The 19,575-nt window shown below is 52.1% G+C and overlaps 2 protein-coding genes across 10 annotated transcripts in view; one reads left to right on the top strand and one right to left on the bottom strand.

Annotated features, from left to right (window-relative positions):
- Positions 1-19,575, bottom strand: part of SNED1 (sushi, nidogen and EGF like domains 1) — an 86,468-nt gene that overhangs the window by 23,061 nt on the left and 43,832 nt on the right. For 7 of the 9 annotated variants that reach the window (XM_057306236.1, XM_026490970.4, XM_048213907.2 and 4 more), the window contains 12 exons: positions 19,308-19,421; positions 18,645-18,761; positions 17,127-17,243; positions 16,822-16,938; positions 16,523-16,636; positions 16,073-16,246; positions 6,500-6,613; positions 6,046-6,159; positions 4,906-5,019; positions 4,160-4,456; positions 2,437-2,620; positions 553-665 (listed from right to left, as the gene is read on the bottom strand). In XM_057306236.1, coding sequence (XP_057162219.1) covers positions 553-665; positions 2,437-2,620; positions 4,160-4,456; positions 4,906-5,019; positions 6,046-6,159; positions 6,500-6,613; positions 16,073-16,246; positions 16,523-16,636; positions 16,822-16,938; positions 17,127-17,243; positions 18,645-18,761; positions 19,308-19,421 — 1,689 coding nt within the window. The remainder of the gene's footprint in view (positions 1-552; positions 666-2,436; positions 2,621-4,159; positions 4,457-4,905; positions 5,020-6,045; positions 6,160-6,499; positions 6,614-16,072; positions 16,247-16,522; positions 16,637-16,821; positions 16,939-17,126; positions 17,244-18,644; positions 18,762-19,307; positions 19,422-19,575) is intronic. The other 2 variants (XM_048213911.2, XM_048213910.2) reach the window with 2 other exon arrangements.
- Positions 1-19,575, top strand: part of MTERF4 (mitochondrial transcription termination factor 4) — a 71,452-nt gene that overhangs the window by 30,655 nt on the left and 21,222 nt on the right. The window lies entirely within an intron of this gene.

Here is a 19,575-nt window from a genome sequence, read left to right as displayed (position 1 = left end):
GGGCTGTGGGAGGGGGCCAGACGGGCTGGGAGTTGGCCAGGGCCCCAGCACTCAGGTCAGCACCAGGACCTGAGCCGGCCCTCACTACCCCCCACCCCACAATGGGCTGTCCATGCATGTCCCCCAGGCGGGCTATCCTGGAACCTGGAACTGAGACCCTGCCCAGACCTTCCCTCCTCACCACGCACCCCCCTTGTTCACGGGTCCCCCTGGTGTGGACAGCATGGCACTGTGTCCCCCTCTGCGTTGGGGTGGGAGGGATGGTGAGGTCCGGGCCTCCTCCCCACCAGATACGTGAAGACCAGAGAGTGGACAGCATGGGCATTCACCTGCATGCCCTCTGGCCTTTTACTTCTGACCCCCGTCTGGTAGGAACCCAGGAGCCTTTGGGTGCTGGGTGAACACCCAAACAGAGGGCTTCCTGGTGGCCTGCCCTTCCTGGCACCTGTGGGGAAGAGACCTCTGGGGTGCCAGGGCCACTTTGGTAGGACTCGGGCTGGAGGGAGGGGAGAGCTTCCAAAGGTCTCACAAGACCTGAGGTCATGTACTCACGAGTCCACACGTGTAGCGGGGCTGAGGCCAGGCTCTCGGTGGGAGGCTCCTGTCCCCCAAGCCCGCTGAGGGCAGTCACCTGGATGGTGTATCTCCTTCCTGGCAGCAGGGCCCTGTGGGAGGGAGGCCAGGGAGAGACCACTGCTGGACTGCAACTACTTCCACACAGGTGGGATGAGTTGTGGGTGGTCCTGCAGGTGGCTTCCAGAATGACCGGATTTGTGGCCTGAGACCCGTGTGTTCCTCAGGCAGGAGCTACTTCCTGGTCTGTCTCGCTAGTACAGGGCAAGGGTCAAGAATGGCCCACAGCTGCCTAGGATGGCCCTGGTGCCAAGGCGGTGTTCAGGCAGGAAAGGCCAGAAAAGGGCACTTGGAGGTCATTGTGCAGAAGAGGGTGCCCTCCTGGGTGGCCCTCGGCGGGAGTGCCCGGGAGACTCCCAGCACCCTCATGGATGCGAGGACCTCGCTGCCCCGACACCTGGTGCAACGTCGTTCATGCTGAGCACCCGCTTCCTCCTGGGCACCCCGAATCGACAGCAGACAGGGTGCCCCATGCCCAGCCCCCGTTAAAAGCCCTGGGTGCTGCGTCTCTCACACGTCGTCACGCCTGGTGGTGGCCTGTGTGACTCCAGGACGAGGTGCCCCTGAAGCTCACCCCTTGTCCCCCGACTTCTCCCTTCTTTGTGTTGCACCATTTCTCTGTTGTGAGTCCCAGCTGGGAGCACAGCCTCTGCTGAGTCTGGGAGGGACCCTCGTGAGTCACTGAGCTGGGTGGTCCTGGGGACCCTGACTCAGTCACCAAGCGCCCACCCCGGACCTCATGTATGTTTTTGTCACACCAGTCCTTGGAAGTGAGCAGGACATCAATCAAGAAAGGTCACAGCAACACTTAAAACACAAAGCAGGGTCTTGTTTCCAGCACAGCAGGCAGGCAAAATAGGGTCTTGATGAGTCTGCCAACTAGAAATGTGCAACCGTATGGGGGGCTCCGGGATGCAGAGGGGACGAGTGTCCCTCCTGGCCTGGCTTGCCTGCCCCAACCCCTGCCCACCTTCCAGGCGCCCCTCCCCATGGCCACAGCCTGTGGCTGCTCAGGCAGGATGTTGCTGGTCTGTCCCCACAGAGCCGACCGGCTGTCTGCTGTCAGAGGCACAGCCGACTCGGGGGGCGGGGTCCTCCCCTGTAGCTGTGTTCACTGCAGGCACAGGGACCCCAGCCAGTCTTCCTCCCCACTTTCCCGTCATCTCGCACCACCCCCAGCAGGTGTCAGAAGCCTCTCTGGCTGGCGAACCACCCCCAGGGGCCCGTCACAGACCCGAGGGGGCCGAGGCTGTGGAGTCTGAGCCTTCATTGTGGGGCCGTTCCAGCCTTTACTTCCGTCCTCAGCCAGTTTGAATGACTGATGTTCATGTGAGTTGTATTTACTTTGCAGTTTTGTTTGTATTTGATTTGTAATAATTAAGCATAAGACATTTATACGCCTAGTTTAAGGTTCTAACACAGGGTTTGAACAATAGAAAAACTTAAGGTAAGTGTAGGGATGCCCTGTGTCCCCCTTTCAGAGGGGCCTGCGTGTCTCAGGCTGGGACAGCTCTGCCACTCTCTGGGTGGCTCGGTCTCATCTGTGCAGGAGGCATGACCCCCCGGGTTTTAGAGCGTCCCTGCTTTGTCAGGGCACTTCCAAACACCCATCTGGCAGCACCTGTGATGGGGCAGGGCAGGACCGAGGCCCAGGACAGAGGGGGACTCTGCAACACAAGAGGCACATACACACCCCTACTTCTCAAGGCAGGCGGGGCGGGTGTGGAATGGCAGGGGAGGGGCACAGAGGGAGAAAGGAGGAAGCCCCAGAGCCCTGAGGGAAGGATGGCTCCCTGCTCTTACCCGAATGTGAACTTGTCCACACTCTTGTCCATATCAGCGGACTGGTCCTCCTGGGCCTCAGGATGCCGGATGGATACGCGGACACTGCTGACGGTGGCGTGACGGATCCTGTGCAGAGCCCACCGCACCGAGATGGCGCTGGCTGTCACGTTGGTGACCTCAAGGCCCTCAACCGGGCGGGGTCCTGGGGGGCAATCGGCCCCTCAGCTGATGCTAGCACCTGCTTGCTCCAGGGGAGGGCAGGGGCTTAAGACCGTGAGACAGGGCTCAGGAAGTGCGCTGGGGGGGTCACTGAGACAGGGCCCAAGCGAGGCGCCGGCCCACCTGGGCTTGCTGGGTGCGGCCTTCAGCCCCATGGGACTAGGGTCAATCAGACAGGCTCCTGCCTGGGGCTGGAGAGCAGACATCTCCACCAGAGGCCTGCAGTCTTGCCTATTTAGACATGCTGGGCAGTGGGGCGGGGCCTTGGGACACATGGACCCTGGAACCTCCTTTTCCTTCTCCCTGGATGTTTTGGTGACTGACAGTGAACATTTGGGCAATGCTGGGGCCTACCAAGGATGGAAGCTGTGAAAATCCTGGGCTATTGTGGGGAAGGGTCTGCGTAGACCTCAGGAGCAGGAGGGGAGCCCTTGTCTCCTGGCAGTGCAGTGACCAGTCCAGTGGGCAGTGGTGCCTTCTGCCCGCCCCGGGCTCCTGGGGAGACCCCACTCTGGCGGTGGAGGGGGAGGGATGCCGCTTCTTCCTAAAGCAAGCTCAGGCTGAACCCGCTCTGCCACACAAGCTCACTCAGGCCCTCCTGCTGGCCCAGGTGCATCCTCAGTGCCTCTTGGCTGGCCTTCCCCACCACATACCTGTCCTGAGTTTCTCATCTTATCCCTCACTTGGCCCTCAATGTCCTCATGGTCAGCGTCTGTCTCGGGCCAGCAGGTGACACCAGGGTACTTTCCCTCCTCCTCCCACGAAGTTCCTGTCCGTGCCTCTGAGCATCCTCGCCTCCCTCCTTCCCCATCCTGAGTCCCCACTGATGGGTCATGGCTGTCTGTCTTCACAGTGCTCATGGGGCTGGCCCTGTCTTCCTGCTTTGACCTGTGCCAGCACCTGGTATGGTGGGAGCAGAGACCCTTGTGTGCTGGCCACGCTCTGAACCCCTGCCAGCTGCCCTCATGGGCCCTCTGTGCTGCCCAGGGGACCACTGCCTCATCCATGCTCCTTCCTCCAGCCCCCAGCAGCCCCTTCCACAGTCTCCCACGGTCCCCTGGCCTCTGCCCACCATCCATTCCTCCCTGTGGAAGACCCTCCTCTGTAGATCCCAGAAGCAGACAAACCAGGTAAGGCCCCAAGGCCTCCCTAGACTATGCTTTCCCCTCCTGTGCAGCCACACCCTCCCTGCCCACCCTCTTCTCTAGAACTGCCACCAGCAGGCTCCCTCCCTACCCCCTTGGTGTTGCTGTCTCCCTCAGTGTGTTCGGTGATCCCCTGGGCCCTTTGCCTGTCCTTTCAGCACCCCACAACATGGGCTGGCTCGTGGCAGGGGCCCTTTCAGGGAGCCCCCCCACTTCTCCCCGGCCTCACTGCTAAGCCATGGCGCCTTGGGTGCCCGGCCAGTGCATCTCTGCAGGTGGCTGCAGGCACATCCAGGTGGGCACTCACGTGTGCGGGTGAGCAGCAGCACCCTCCCTGCCCACCCTCTTCTCTAGAACTGCCACCAGCAGGCTCTCACGTGTGCGGGTGAGCAGCAGCACCGGCCTGCTGATGTCATTCTTGTTGTTGGCGTTGCGCTTGACTGAGAACACGGAGATGTTGTAGGCTCTGCCGGCCGCGAGGGCCCGCAGCTGGTGCGAGGAGCGGCTCCGGTCCACAAAGTCTGTACGGCGGTAGGCCCCGTCCGAGGAAGTGTAGGTGACCGCATAGCCGTCGAGCATCTGCCTGGCAGCCTGGCCTTCAGGTGGACGCCAGGAGATGGAGACCCCACTTTCTTCCACTCGCTCCACCTTGAGGGCCGTTGGTGGGAAGAGCTCTTCAGGGTTTCAGTCAAGAACAAGGGAAGGGGGTGGTCAGCTGTCAGCCACGGAAGGCCTGGCCAGACGTCTCACCTGGTGGCTCTCGGGCCTGCCACCCCGGGGCAGAGGTGAGCTACTGCTGGTGGGGGACCAGCTCCTGTTGCCACAGTGGACCTCTTTACTTGGTCTCTGACCAGTGCCCCCTGGAGGGTCTCCGTGCGCGTGCACAGATGACTGCCTTTACTCTCGGGGAGGGTCTCGGGTTTGTGTGCACCTGTGACTGCATTTATGCTTCCTGGGCGGTTATCTGCCCCTCCCTGCTTCTTGGGTAGAGCCCGGGTAAGCAACTGCCTAGACGCTTTGCCCTGGGGGTGCTCAGCACTTTGGTCTGTCCCCTGGGGGGGGGTCTGTGTTCTCATGGATGAGTGGGGGCCCATCCCCTACGCTGGCATCTTTGCCACCTCACCTTTGGCACAGTCCTTGCCCGTGTAGCCCACTTTGCAGGTGCAGCTGTGGGACCCATTGCTGGCCAAGCAGTAGCCGTGGCCCCCACAGGGGCTGGAGAAGCAGGGGTCACTCACTGGGGAAGAGGAGAGGAGCAGTGAACGCTGGGGCCTTATCTGCTCCCCCCGTGGGCCCTTGCTCTCAGGGGCAGCAGGTCCTTCCTGTGTGGGCGTGTTTGTGGGGTGGATGTGGGTAGTACCGTAACAGGCAGCGCTTTGAGAAGGTGAAGGAGGGGCCGCTCTCTGAGGGGAAACGCAAGGCTTGCCAGAGGTCTCCCCGAGAGGCTGGGTAGCTTTGCCTTTCTGTCTCTGAGCCAGGTCATCCCACCACCACTCCAAGCCCAGGTAGCCTGGCAGGCGGTGACTCAGAGTGGGGTGAGCACAGGGCTGGCCCCTCCTGGGGAGCCACTGGCAGCCGGGGCAGCCTCCCTCTGCACTGGGGCTGTGGGCACCGAGGGGACCTGAGCTGCCCCAGCCGGGGCCACTGCCCGCCAGTTCCCAGTGAAGCCACACGGGCCCCTTATCACTGTCAACGGCCATTGACCCTGGTTCTCCAGGTGTGCCCTCAGCCACCCCAAACTTGTGCCCTGAGACTCCCTGGGCACAAAGGGTCCCCATCATGCTTATGCCCAGGCTCCCAGGCCCCACAGTCCCGGGGCCCTAGGCCTCACCCCCAGCACAGGCATCACTGCCCTGCAGTGCTACCGGAGCCCAGCAGCCTCATGCACCCCGCACAAGGGACTGCTGCCAGCCAAGCCCAGCCTGGGGGCTAGAACAGGATGTGCCCCCAGGACACACCCATTCTAGGAGGAGAGCTGAGACCAGCAAATTGAAGAGACAGTTCCAGAGTATGGCAAGTCCTATAAAGGAGGAAAATGTGGGGAGAGTTCCCAGGTGTAAGGAGAGGTGGGTGCCGGGACGCTGGGGCTACAGTGAGCTCCACCTGTCCAGGCTGGCCACGGAGCCAGCCCATCTCGTGGGGTGAGGTGGGGCCATTGGAGGGGCAAGTGCAGGAGGAGTTGGGTAGCTTGTATCAGGGGACCCAGCAGAGGCCAGAGGAAGGGGCCTCTGGAAGATCCGGGGCCTGCCTCCTGCATCCCTACCTGTCTCACAGTGGTAGCCGAAGAAGCCCTCTGGGCAGACGCACAGGTAGGCCCCGCCACCATTCTCACACCGGCCTCCGTGCTGGCAGGGGCTGGAGTGGCAGGCATCCACCTCTGGAGAACACCCAGAGAGTCGGCCAGAGCCGCAAGGGGGTGTCTGGGGGAGGGAGGAGAGGACAGCGGGAAGAAGGGAAGGGGGATCGAGGAGAGATGCCGGGTGGGGGGGGTGGTTGCTGGGGAAATCCCCCTCAGCCTCAGAGCTCCCTTCCCGGGGTCCTTCCCCCCCCCCCGGGGGGGGGGCTGTCTAGCTGGGCCAGGAGCCCAGCCATTTCCCTCTGCTGAGTGGCCCAGGGTCTATGCTTGTTGAAAATAGGTTTGTCCAGGCCGTCCAGGGCATCATGAATGTGGGTGAGGGCCCAGCCACTCAGGGGACCCACCCAAGCACAGCCCCTACCTGTCTCGCAGTGGACTCCAGTGAAGCCTGCAGGGCACTGGCAGACAAAGGCCCCCGGGAGGTCCCTGCAGGAGCCTCCGTTTCTGCAGGGCTGCGCTTGGCACTCATCTGTCTCTGCAGAGACAGGGGCACTTGTCTGTCTCTGCAGAGACAGGACAGGAGGCTGCAAGGCCCTATAAGGCTCCACATAGGTGGGACACAGGCCCTACAGCCCTACACAGGACTGCACGGCCCTGCGTGGGCTCTATGCGGACCTCCAGGAGCCTCCACAGCCCCCGGGATATCATGTGTGCTCTGAGGCTTTAGCCTGACACCCAGCCTCTCCACTGTCTGCCTGACAAAGGCCCTAGCCCAGGTCACTCCAGCATGTCACTGTCAGGCTTCTCAGGGGCTAGGCCCATCTCAGGGCTTAGAGCCCTACCCAGGTGTGAGGGGTACAGGGCTCGTCCCCCAGTGTGCCCTGCAGGCCTCACCTCCCTCTGCCTGCTTGGAGCACAGGGCCAGGAGTCAGGGTATGACTCTCTCCACCCCCCCTCTCTACCCCTGGTGCAGGGGCTGCAGAAGGCAAGAGGAGGTCAAGGTCAGCTTGCTCAGCTGGGCTGTCAGTCTCCCTGGGGAGGTGGAGGCTGAGATGTTTGTAAAGAGAGGCAGGAGTCAGAGAGCAGGCCATGCTGGGCCAGGCAGCCTAGCGGAGCAGGAGTCTTACCCGGCACACGGGGCCTCCTTTGTGCCCTGTGCGGGAGACCCATAGGGACCCGGTAGGAGCCCCCATGCAGGCTCGGCTGGGATCCGCACTCACCAGCTTCTGAGAGGGAAGCCCAGGTGCACAGGCACTGGGAGAGACCCCAAGAATAAAGTGGTGTTGTGACTGGAAGCAGTGGCTTGAAGCCAAATAAGATGGATGTAAATTAGCTTTGTTCTGAGGAGCCGGATGGAATTCTCCAGCACCCCTCAGTGCTTGGAGAGGCCCGAAACACCCTGGAGAGGAAGCAGTGGGCAGCGGGCCCAGGACGGGGTTGCTCATCATGACCTCACAGAGACCATGTGGGACTTCACTGCACTGGCTGCCAGGTGGCCAGGCCCCATCTTGCCAATTTCATACACAGTGACCACGTATAAAACCAGTACGTTTGGGGATGAGGCCTTTACTTAAGAGTATTTGCCACAGGCTTGTTTTTTATTTTAAACTGGGACTTGTGGTCTGGAATTCATAATGTTCAATATAGAGAAGTTTAATTTTAATGCTTAAAATGTAACAAAGTAAATAAATGGTGGTGAATAATGACACCCAGGAGCTAGAATGTTCACTGGCTCATCTCGTCACACGCACTTTCCTGTCTCTTGTGACGTGGTTTTCTGGGGTTATGATGTCCTTGTCTCTTTAGTGTTTTAATTTTTATGAATTACCTAAACAATGTATGGTTTTGTTTTTGCTATTTATGAATTTTATTAAAAGGATATTGTGATATATGTACACCTCTCTCGCTCAAAATGATATTAATGAGCTATCTCTGAACTGTTGTGGGTCTCTGTGTGAGCATGACAGTAGTAGTCAGAATCCGCAGCGGGAGTCTACCATACTCTGTCCATTCTTGTTTGGTGGGCATTTGGGTTGATTTCAGACTTTCTGTTATTATTTTTTAAAATGCTTCTATTTCTGGGGCGCCTGGGTGGCTCAGTTGTTAAGCGTCTGCCTTCGGCTAAGGGCATGATCCCGGCGTTCTGGGATCGAGCCCCACGTCAGGCTCTTCCGCTGGGAGCCTGCTTCTTCCTCTCCCACTCCCCCTGCTTGTGTTCCCTCTCTCGCTGGCTGTCTCTCTCTCTGTCAAATAAATAAATAAAATCTTTAAAAAAAAAAAAAAGCTTCTATTTCCTTTCATAGCTCCTGGTATAAATGTGCCCATTTTCTTAAATTTAAACCTGGAAGTGGTGTCTCTGGGACACAGTTTCTATGCATGGTCAACTTGACAGGCAGATTACCAAACCCTTTTCAAAGTGTATCAGTTTACACTCCCTCCAGCAATTTGTAAGAAACCCTGTTGAGCCGCATTACCACCAGTAGATGGCTTTTTAGACTTTGCAGTTTTGTCAACTGAATGCACCTCACTGTGCTTCTGATTTGCATTTCACTGCTTACTGATATTTCTCTTTGTTTTTGTTGGCTTTATTATCTCCTTTTCCATGAAAGGCCCTACTCAGTGTGTTTTGCTGATTTTCCTACTGGGTTGATGATTCTTTTCTTATTGATTCATAGAGTTCTTTATATATTCTTGAAACCAATCATATATATATATCTCGTTTCCTGGTTTGTAGCTTATATCCCACTTTCTTCCTTAGGACTGATGATTTTAGGTTTGTAATTCTTATATAGTCAAATTTGTCCATTTTTTCTTTTATAGTTAGTGCTTTTTTTGTGGCTTGAGAAATCTTTCCTTATCCCAAGGCCAAAAAGATACCTATATTTTCCACATAAAATTTTATAGTTTTAGAAAAACATTTAAGTCCTTAATTAATCTGGAATGAATTCTTGTGTGTGGTGAAAAGTAGGGAACAATCTAATATTTTTCTAAATGCATAACCATTTTTTCCTGCTGTTGTGAAGATTTTTCTCTTATGCTCTTTTAGAAGTTTACAGTTTTAGCTTTTACACTTAATGTCTATAATTCATTTCACATATGTAAACATTTATCATATTTGGTGCTATTATATATAATATTGTTCATTTTACTCTATTTTCCAGGTGTTCACTGCTTGACTATGAAAATAGTAAGGTTTTGTATATTGTCCCTGTCCTGTGACCCACTTGAATTTGCTTATTTATTCTATAGCTTTTTTGGTAGAATCTCTTAGGATTTCCTACGTGCACGACCAGGTCATCTTTTTGCCAGCAGATGTGACTTTTATTTCCTTTCTTGTTTGTGTCCCTGTCTGGGACCTCAGGACAATGTGGGAAGAAATGAGTTTAAAGGACACTCTGCCTTATTACCGGTGGTAGCAGTACGCCTCTCACCATGAAGTGCTCTGTTAGCTGTTGCTGTTTCATGGATGCTCTTCATCAGGTTGAAGACATTCTCTTCTATCTAGTCTTAGTTTATTAAGAGTTTTAAATAGTAGTTGAATATTTTCAAATGATTTTTCTGCATCTATTGAAATGATCATATGGTTTTCTCTTTCATATCCGAATATGGTGAATTATACTTACTGATTTTCAGGTGTTAAACCGACCTGTGTTCTTGAGATAAATCCCACTTGGTCATGATATATTATCCTTTTAATGTAACAATGTATTTGATTTCGTAATATTCTGTAAGGATTTTTATGTCCATGTTCATGAGGAATATTAGTCTGTAATTTTGTTTTTTTTCTTCCTTTCCTTTCCTTTCCTTTTCTTTTCTTTTTTCTTTTCTTCTCTTCTCTTCTCTTCTCTTCTCTTCTCTTTTCTTTTCTTTTCTTTTCTTTTCTTTTCTTTTCTTTTCTTTTCTTTTCTTTCTTTTTTATGGAGCTCAAACTCATGATCCTGAGCTCAAAACCTGAGCTGAGATCAAGAGTTGGATGCTTAACCCACTGAGCCACCCAGGTGCCCCTAATTTCATTTAAAAAAAAAACTAACATCTCTCTTGTTTTGGTATCAAGACAATACTGGTCTTACAAAATGAATCAAGTGCTCTTCTTCCTTTAGTCTCTGAAGAAGCTTGTGTAGGGTTAGTATTCTTTTCTTCTGTGTTTGATTGAATTCATCAGTGAAGCAGTCCAGTCCTGCCATTTTCTTTGCAGAAAGGTTTTTAATTACATATTAGAATTCTTTAATAGATACGGGGCTATTTGTATTTTCTATTTATTCTTCTGTCATTTCTGGTAATTTGTGTCTTTCAAAGTATTTATCCCTTTTCTTTAAGTTGTCAGATATATTGGCCTCAACTTGTTCACAGTCTCTTCCTTGTCCTTTAAATGCTAGCAGGATCCTTAGTGATGTCTTCTCTTTCATTCTGATATTGCTAATTTTTCTTTTTTATTTTGTGATCAGTCTAACTAGAGGTTTATCAATTTTATTGAACTTTTCAAGGAACCAACTTTTGGTTTCGTCGATTTTCTCTGAATATATCTTTTATAATTACATTTTCTAATTGTTGATGTATTGAAATGCAATTTTGTTATAATAACGTATATCCACTAAACATATTACATTTTTTATCATTTTCAGTAGTTTGTTTATAGATCAAAGACAACCATACTGCTTATAGAGTAAAGTTTGCTTATAGATTAAAGACAACAAATACTGACATTCTTACTCCCTACCTTCATGTCTTCATGATTTTAATTTCTTTTTCTTACTTTATTGCATTGGCTAGTACTTCCAATCTGGAATGTTGATATCAATATGATAATATTGATGAGGCTTAGTGACAGTGGGCATCCTTGTCTCCATTTTTTTTAAGAGAGGGAGAGAGAGAGGTGGGGAGGGTGTAGAGTGAGAGTGAGAGAGAGAGAGAATCTTGAGCAGGCTCCATGCCCCAGTGTGGAGCCTGACACAGGGCTTGATCTTACAACCCTGACATCATGACCTGATCTGAAATCAAGAGTTGGACACTTGGGGCGCCTGGGTGGCACAGCGGTTAAGCGTCTGCCTTTGGCTCAGGGCGTGATCCCGGCGTTACGGGATCGAGCCCCACGTCAGGCTCCTCCGCTATGAGCCTGCTTCTTCCTCTCCCACTCCCCCTGCTTGTGTTCCCTCTCTCGCTGGCTGTCTCTATCTCTGTCCAATAAATAAATAAAATCTTAAAAAAAAAAAAAAGAGTTGGACACTTAACTGACTGAGCCACCCAGGCTCCCCTTGTTGTCCCCAATTTTAAGAGGAATGTCTTTCTATTTAGGATAATGTGTATTTGAGGTTTGAGGAGAGGCACACTAAAACTACCTCAGAAGCTAATTTCCTTCCCCCTGTTGGTAACTCAGCATGACTGAGTCAGATCAACAGAAGCACAGGTTTTGAGTCCCAGATCCTACCTCTGCATAACAAGGATCAGGAGACTCATTGTTCCAGACCTCTCGCGATGTAACCTGTACTTCTTTCTCTATAAATGTGTGAAGTGTTATTGCTTGGCCACACATAGTGTGCTAGTCTGGCTATGCCTGGCCTAAGCACACCTCTCTATGGGATGATGCACACTTCGGGGGTTATGTGGGCTCTGCTACATCTCTCTTTTAAGTTTTTCCTCCAATAAATCCTATATATTTTATACCACATGGTATTAGAGGTGTGTATGTACATGTGTGCGTATGTGTGATGTGATTTTTATCTGGTAAGAAAGTACTTTTTTATTCCTTATTTAGTGAGAATTTATTTCACAAATGGGTATAAATTTTGTCAAATGCTTATTATGCATTTATTGAAATGCTTATATGCTTTTTCTTCTCCAGTTGGTTAATATAGCAGGTTTTCCTAATATCAGACTATTCTTGCAACAATCCAGCTTGATAATGGTATATATAGTCTTAATAGACTATTGGATTTTTGCATCTATTGTTCATATGTTTAACAGATCCATCATTTTACTTTCTCCAGCTGTCCATATCTGGTGTTGGTATCAAGGTTATACTGGCCTCACAGAATAGGTTGGCACATAATCCCTATTTTCTACTCTCTGGAAGAACCTGTATAATGCTGCAATGATCTGTTTGTTGGCAACTTGGTAGAACTTACCTATAACATTGGTCCTGGAGTTTCATTGTGGGAAAATGCTTTAAGTACTCCTTTCATTCCTTTAGTTGAGTTCCCATGAAGCACTGCTTTTGCTACATCAGACAAGTATTTATATAGAAAATGATCATTAATATTCATTTAAAGTTTTGTCACTGTCCATATTTCTTCTTCAATCCATAAGCCATTTCAAAGTATCTTTAAAAATATCTAAACATGGAGATTTAAAATTTATCTTCTTGTCCTTAATAACTTAATTTTTTCTGTGTGTTCAGAGAATGAATTAGTTCAAATTGTTAGTTGTATTATTTGAATCTTCTTTTTGCTGATTTTTTTTTGGAGGGGAGTTTCTTAACCTGAATTGAGAGAGGTGGTTCCAAATTTCATAGTATTATGGTAAATCTGTCAGTTTCTTCCTGCAGTCTGTTAATTTTTGTTTTATATGTATTGACACTGTCGTATTAGGAGCTTGAATGTTTATAATGATCTTGGTGAATTGGAACCAATTATCATTGAAAGAGACCCTCTCATCCCTAATGATGCTTTCCATCTTGGTGTCTGTTTTGGCTGATAATAGTGTAGCTAAACTGTGACTTGCATCTGTGACTTCTCTATTTTGATCTGTATTCACCTGATATTTTTTCCATATTTTTACTTTGTCTTTTTGTTTATGATTTAGGAGTATCTCTTCTAGGAGAGTATAGCTTTTTTTTTTTTTAAGATTTATTATTTTAGAGAGAGGGAAGGGGGCAGAGGGAGAGGTAAAGAGAGAATCTAAAGCAGACTCTGTGCTGAGTGCTGAGCCTGGTGTGGGGCTCAATCTTATGACCCAGAGATCGCAAACTGAGCCAAAGCCAAGAGCTGGATGCTTAACCAACTGAGCTGCCCAGCTGTCCATAGCTTGTTTTGTTTTGTAGTAAGTCTGGCAGTCTGTCTTTTACCTGGAGAATTTAGCTCATTCTTATTTGTCTGCATTTTTTTCCATCATAATATTAACCCTGCCACTTTTTTTCTGCTTTTCTTTCTCCTTTTAGAGAGTGACAGACTTTCTTGCAATATTTGATAATCCTCCCTTCTCTTACTGCTTACAGAATATTCTAGGTTTATCTTACTATTCAAATACTATCTCCAAAAAAACCCACCCTTTTTTGCTAAGTCTTTGAAGCTGTGTTTGCGAGAGGGTATTTTTTATTACACTCTCACGTTTGAGTAATAGTTCGACTGAATAGACATTTTTAGGTCTTAAGTTTATTTGCTTGGTATTTGCTGAGCTTCTTGGATTTGTGGGTTGATGTATTTCTTCCTTTTTAGAAAATACTCAGTCATTATCTCTTCAAATATTTCTTTTGCCTAGTCTGCCCTCTCTGGGACTCCAGTTATGTGCTTGTTTGTTTGATATTTCCCACAGATTTTTTATGCTCCATTTAAAAAAAATTCATTTATAAATAATTCATAATTTATTTCTTCTTTCTGATCTTTGGTTTGAATAATTTTGTTGACTTGTCCTTGAGTTCTGTGACTTTGTCTTCTGTGGTATCCTTGCTATTGGTAAGTCTATCCAATTTATTCTTCATTTTAGATGTTGTATTTTTTATTGTGTTACTTTTAAAAGTTTTCTTTCCTCTGCTCAAATTTTCTATTCTCTCATTCATCTTGCTTCTCTTTAACATATTTATAATGGCTATTTTAAAGTCCTTGTCTGCTAATTCAAACATGCAGATCATCTGCAGGTCTGTTTCTGTTGACTGTTGCTTTGTGAGATTATATGTCATAATTTCTTGCTTCTTAGACATACTGTATACAAGAACAGAGAGACCAAGGTAGAAAATACCTACCCCTGGGATGGCCATGCTCTACTCTGTGTCAGACAACTAGCCTGAGCAGCTGATCTCTGATATCATCCGGAGGTTAGCTGGGCTAGGCCTGGTGCGCAGGGCTCATTAGTGCCAATTAATGATTGGTTTTAGATGCTTGAGGGTTGGAACAGACCTCTCCCTCCAGGTGGACTGGGGAAATCTCAGCCTCGTGAGGGTATGAAATCTCTCTGCTTTCCGGACCAGCCACTGGATTCCCATGCGCTGAGTAAAAATCCTGTGGGGGGGAGAATTGGTGGGTGCTGAGCGCTTGCTCTGCATCTGTGACTCCTGATTCCAGCCCATCGTGCTTCCTCACATAATCACTGAAAGCTTAGTTGGATTTCTCCAGCTCCTCAGAATGGTCTGTCCACAGTGGATTTGCTCCTGGGATGAGAGCAGCCATTAGTCTTTCTCATCCAGGAAGGGCTCATTTGTACTTCTCTGCATACTCAGCAATCTGATAGGTTAAATGATATGGTTTTACAGGTTCTCTGGGTCCTTGATGTTACAGAGTGATGGTATTTTGTGACTGTCTCCATGCTCACTGAATGGATCTCCTCAGTATTTAAAATGTACCATTTCATTATCTTATATCTCATGTCACTGTTGAGAAGTCTGGTACCAACGGGATTATTGTTCCTTTGAAGATTCCTGTTCCTTTTTTCTCTAGATATTTTAAGAATTTTTTTCCATTTGTCTCTGATATTCTTAAATTTTGCTATAATGTGCTAATGTTTCTCTTTTCTCCTGTTTGATGTTCTGGGGCCCTTTCAGCCTGTGGTGGTTCATCTGTCATTCTGGGAACTGAGCTCCATAGTGGCTCCAACATTTCATCGTGTTTCTGTTTTTCTCTCGTCTTGGACCCCTGTTACCTCAGTGTTGGCACTTGTACCCTCCACAGTGCTTGCATCTCATTCACACAGACCTCCCTGCTTCTTCGTGGGAAGATTCCTCAAACTGTCTTTTAGCTCATTAACTTAGCCTTCATCTGTATCCCTTTATAAATTGTTATTTCAACTATTACAGTTTTTCAGTCCTCTTTTCCACTCTGTTTTGTTAAAAATGACTTATCCACGCTGTTTCTTATGACCAGTGCCATGTTTCCTTCTGTACGTCTGCCATGCTTACTTATCTGCTCGTCCACCTTCTGCAGTTCTGCTCCCAGCAGTATATGTTGTTTGGACTTTATTGCTGCTACCTTTGGAGAGGGCTGGGCTTGGATACATAGGAGGACAGGAAAGACGCTTGGGGCTAGGCAGCCCCATCTGTCTTCCGAAATTCTTCACCTGTGTGGGGCCACACAGCTTGGGTTTTGCAGGGCATTGGGACAGAGCAACATTATGTGCCCCACCCATCTCTGGGTGCTGTTGTGGTCCCTGAGCTACTCTGTTTAAAAATCCTTGTTTTGTGAAAGATGTGTCAACATCGCACAGGTTTTCTGACGAACAGCGTTAGGGATGCTTAGGCTTAATGCAACACACCTGCAGTTGTGTTAGTGTCCCTCTGTCTGCAGGGGCATCAGTCGGGGGGGGGGTGGCCTGCCTCCGAGCCATGCACCCTGGCACACTGTGGGAGCCTGAGGCGATGCTCTCTGAAGCAGCACTCCTCAAATGGCTATGGGGGTTCTTCGGGGCCTTGTTCAAATGCAGGGTCTGCTTCCAAGGGTCTGGGTGGGGCCAGGGGCAGGAGACAGGCCCTGAATCCTAATCTGCCTCTTGAGGACGCTGCCCTCAGGCTACCTCCCGGCCTCAGCTGCTTCATCTGCAGGGTGGGCATATGGGCTGGACGTCCTGCTCTGAGGACAGGGAAGCCCTTAGTGAACAGTCAGGAGTGGAGCTGGCACTAGTCCTCACCACCTTCCCCACAGGGTCATGGCCTCTCTTTGTGGGAGGTGGGGGAGGGCCAGGGTCAGAACTGCGGTCCTTGTGCTCCTCTGAGTGGCCCTGGGGAGGAGGGTGTAGGCCCCACTGGCTCCGCCCGCCTGCCCCCCGCCCCTGCCCCAGAGGGCCTGCAGGTCACCGTGGCACTGTGGAGGTTCGCTCCAGACGCCTTGTGGCTGGCAGACTCGGACGTGGCTGGGGGAGCTCAGGCTGTAGCCTTGGTCACACTTGTAGAGGGCCACGGAGCCCAGCCGAGTGCCGTTTAGGCGCAGTGTGGCATGCTTCACCTCCGCTGGGGGGCCACAGTCCACCTCTGCAAGGACACAGAAGCCCTGTCCTGCACTGTGGGGCACCTGCCTGAGGCCCCTCCCTCTGCTTCGCCCTCTGCTCTGCCAGGCTGCAGTGCCTGGAACCCCTGCTCCCCGCACAGCCCTCCCAGGGTGAAAGTGCCTTGACTTCAGGAGTGGCTGCCCATCGGTTTTCTCCTTCTTTTCCCTCCCTCCTCTCAGCTCCCTGTCTGGCCCTGCTCTGCTCTTCTGGGATTAGGAAGAAATCCCATGCCTTCCACCCCAACCCCCAGCCCTCTCACCCGCCTGGCACCGGCGTCCCATATACCCTGCTCGGCAGTGGCAGGAGAAATCTGTGCCCAGGTCCTCACAGGTGCCCCCATTCATGCAGGGGCTCCGGAAGCAGGGGGAGGGGGCTGCAAGGACAGAAGGGGTCATCATCGCTGTGTCCTCCCCAAAGACCTCTAGGCTTCATGGGAGCTCTGCCTCCCACTCCTCTGAAGCAGGGCCACCCCTGCCTACTGGGAGCAGAAGTGGCCCTCAGGCACCCTGGCTGTGCTGCCCCCAGCTGGTCTAGCCCACTGGCCTCTGCCCACCTTACCTATCTCGCAGTGCCGCCCAGAGAAGCCTGGGGGACAGTCACACTTGTATTTGCCAATGTAGTGGAAGCAGGTGCCGCCGTTGTGACAGGGGCCTGAGGCACAGGAGTCCGGCTTCCCTGGAAACAAAAGGACCCCATGGGAGTCAGGTGTCATGCACCCACCACCCAGCACCCCTCCCCTGATCTCCAACATCCCAGAGCTGGTGCGCCTTCAGGGGGGTGCTCCTGACAAGCAGACACGTGGTGGCTGGGTCGGGACTTGGCTCCCCCCATCCAGGCTGACTCCAGCTGGCAGGGGGCCGCACCAATCTCACAGTGCCTCCCGGTGAAGCGGTAGGGGCAGCTGCAGTGGTACTCGCTGCCCGCCTCCCTGCACGTGCCCCCGTTCCGGCAGGGCCCCGAGCTGCACAGGCGTGGCCGGGCTGTGTGGACAAGGATAGGGAGAGACAGACAGAAGCAGGTGAACAGGGTCAGCCTCCCGGCCCTGCAGCACCCGTGACACCCTACTCACATCTCAACCGGTAGGTCCTGTGGACCCAGAAGGCGCAGGCCCTTGAAAGCTCTCTGCCCACCCATCCTCTCTTGTCTGTCCCAGGCCCTGGGGACCACTGGGCCCTTCCTGGTGGAGAACTGGCCCGCATCGCCGGGAGCGCAGCTGCAGCTGATAGCAGCTGGAATCCACTGCAGTCTGATTTTTGTTTTCTGTGTGTCTAGTGGCACCAGTGCATTTTCTCTGGGTCCTAACACCCTCCCAGGGCCCTGAGGGGCTCACATGCTGGCCTGTGCCTGAGACGTCTACATACTTAAAGGCCTGCACCCTGAGGAGTGGCACCTTCAGAGGCCCACGGAGGAGTGTAGACCCTCGGCTTCCTCGACATTCTTGGGAGCAACGTGCAGCAGGAAGGGGGCCTGCCTGTCACCATGCTCAGCCCTCCTCTCCCCACCACCCCACACCCTGCAGGGCCTCACAGACTGCATGTCTAACTTCCAGCCGCCCTCCCCCAAAAGCTGCCGCCCCGTGTCCCCGCTTATGGATGCCTTTGTTGAAGATGAAGGACCTCGGCCACCTCTGCAGGGAACCAAGCTGGAGGGCTTCACTTTGGAAACACCCTCCTCCTCCTGCAGGGGTGGCCGAAGCTGTGGGTTCCGTGGGTCAGAGTAGCAGGGACCTGCCCTCAGGACCACCACGGGAGCAGAAGAGGCTTCCAGGTTAGCCGCCGAGGCCTCTGTTCTCGGCACAAGTGAGAGGCCCAGAGGCGTGTGCGTGGCGCAGGTGCTGAGCTCCAGGAGACAGGCTGAGGCCCGCTGGGCTCTGCCGAGGGGCACCACTGCAGAGCCCTGAGCACCGCGTCTGAATGCGCGGAAGACACAGGCCAGGGTAGGCGCTGGCGGGATGGCGCCGCCGCCACATTCTCACGGAAGAAGACATTCGCTAATATGTAGAAGTGTGAAGCGCTAACATTCTCCAAGTTCAATTAGATTTAATAAGGCCCTAATGAATTTTTAAAAAATCAAGGATTCTAAAATCGATTTGGAAAAATGCTGAGCGGGAAGCGATGCCTATTCTGAGGAAAACCAAGTAGTGACCAGGAGGCCACGGAGCAGAACCACTAACTGAATAAGCAGCACTTGGGCGGCGGGAGGGGGAGGGCGTGGGGGCACAACACATGGAAGCTGGGCGACCGAGGAGAGTAGCAATTCAGGGTGAGCGGGGCCCTCTCTGCCCTGCCCCGCCCTGGCCTCCCAGCCCTGCGCTGTGCCGCCCTGCCCTCCTAATCCTGCCCTGCCCTCCCAGCCCTGCGCTGCCCTCCCCTGCTGCCCACCTTTCTCGCAATGCCTGCCATGGAACCCTCGGGGGCACTCGCACGTGTAGGAGTCCTCATGGGCATCACAGGAGCCTCCGTTGAAGCAGGGGTCTGAGTCGCAGGGGGACGGCAGTGCTGCAGGGGGAGAGGGTGGTCACCCTGACATTTCAGCTGGAACCAAGGCCACTTAAAATACGCTCTGGGGAGAGGGGTTTTGATTCTTCACACCAGGCTCTAAGGCCCTTCCCTGGAAATTCTTTTGTTCTCGATTTCTCCAGAATTCACCCTACCTCTCCTAGGAGCTAGAATTGAGCTGTGGTGCACAGATGGTTTTGTACCAGCACCTCCGTCAGCTTCACGTGTAGTTATACACTATGCAAGCCATTCATTATTTGTACACTCACAAATACACAGTAGTATTTCATCACATACTTAATTAGACAGCCATGAACTATTTTAATGGCTAAGCTAGGGAAGAGCTTGTAGGCATCCAGAGGTGCTTTCCCAGCTGTGAGCTTCCTGCCGTGGAGGGGGTAGACTGCCAGGTCCCTATTACAGCGGACACCAGGCGCACGCACCTACGGGGCTCTTGTGGGCCAGTAGAGAAGCCCTGGCCTCTGCCTACTTTGCCCCCACTTTCTCCTAACCCCCCCTCCCTGGTTTCCAGGCGGGCCCACTCACAGTGGCTGACGTTGTGGTCCGAGTGGCAGACGCAGAGGTAGCTTCCGCCGTACTCCATGCAGTAGCCGCCGTCAGGACACTGTGTGTTCACGTTGCAGGGAGTGGCTGTGACTTCTGCAGGGAAGGAAGAGGCCCGTTCGTCTTCCTGGGGACTTCTTGTTCTTGAGAGGGGTCAGGCGGCCCCGCCAGGGTGGCCTGGTTCAGGCACTCTTGTGGCGGGCCCCCTCCTGGGGTGGGAGTCGGGGATCGTGGGACCGCTAGTTAAGGG

This window comes from Ursus arctos, unplaced genomic scaffold, assembly GCF_023065955.2.
Source record: "Ursus arctos isolate Adak ecotype North America unplaced genomic scaffold, UrsArc2.0 scaffold_1, whole genome shotgun sequence".
Classification (NCBI taxonomy): domain Eukaryota; kingdom Metazoa; phylum Chordata; class Mammalia; order Carnivora; family Ursidae; genus Ursus; species Ursus arctos.
The sequence above is the reverse complement of the archived record's forward strand: the minus strand, read 5'-3'. Positions and strand labels throughout refer to the sequence as shown.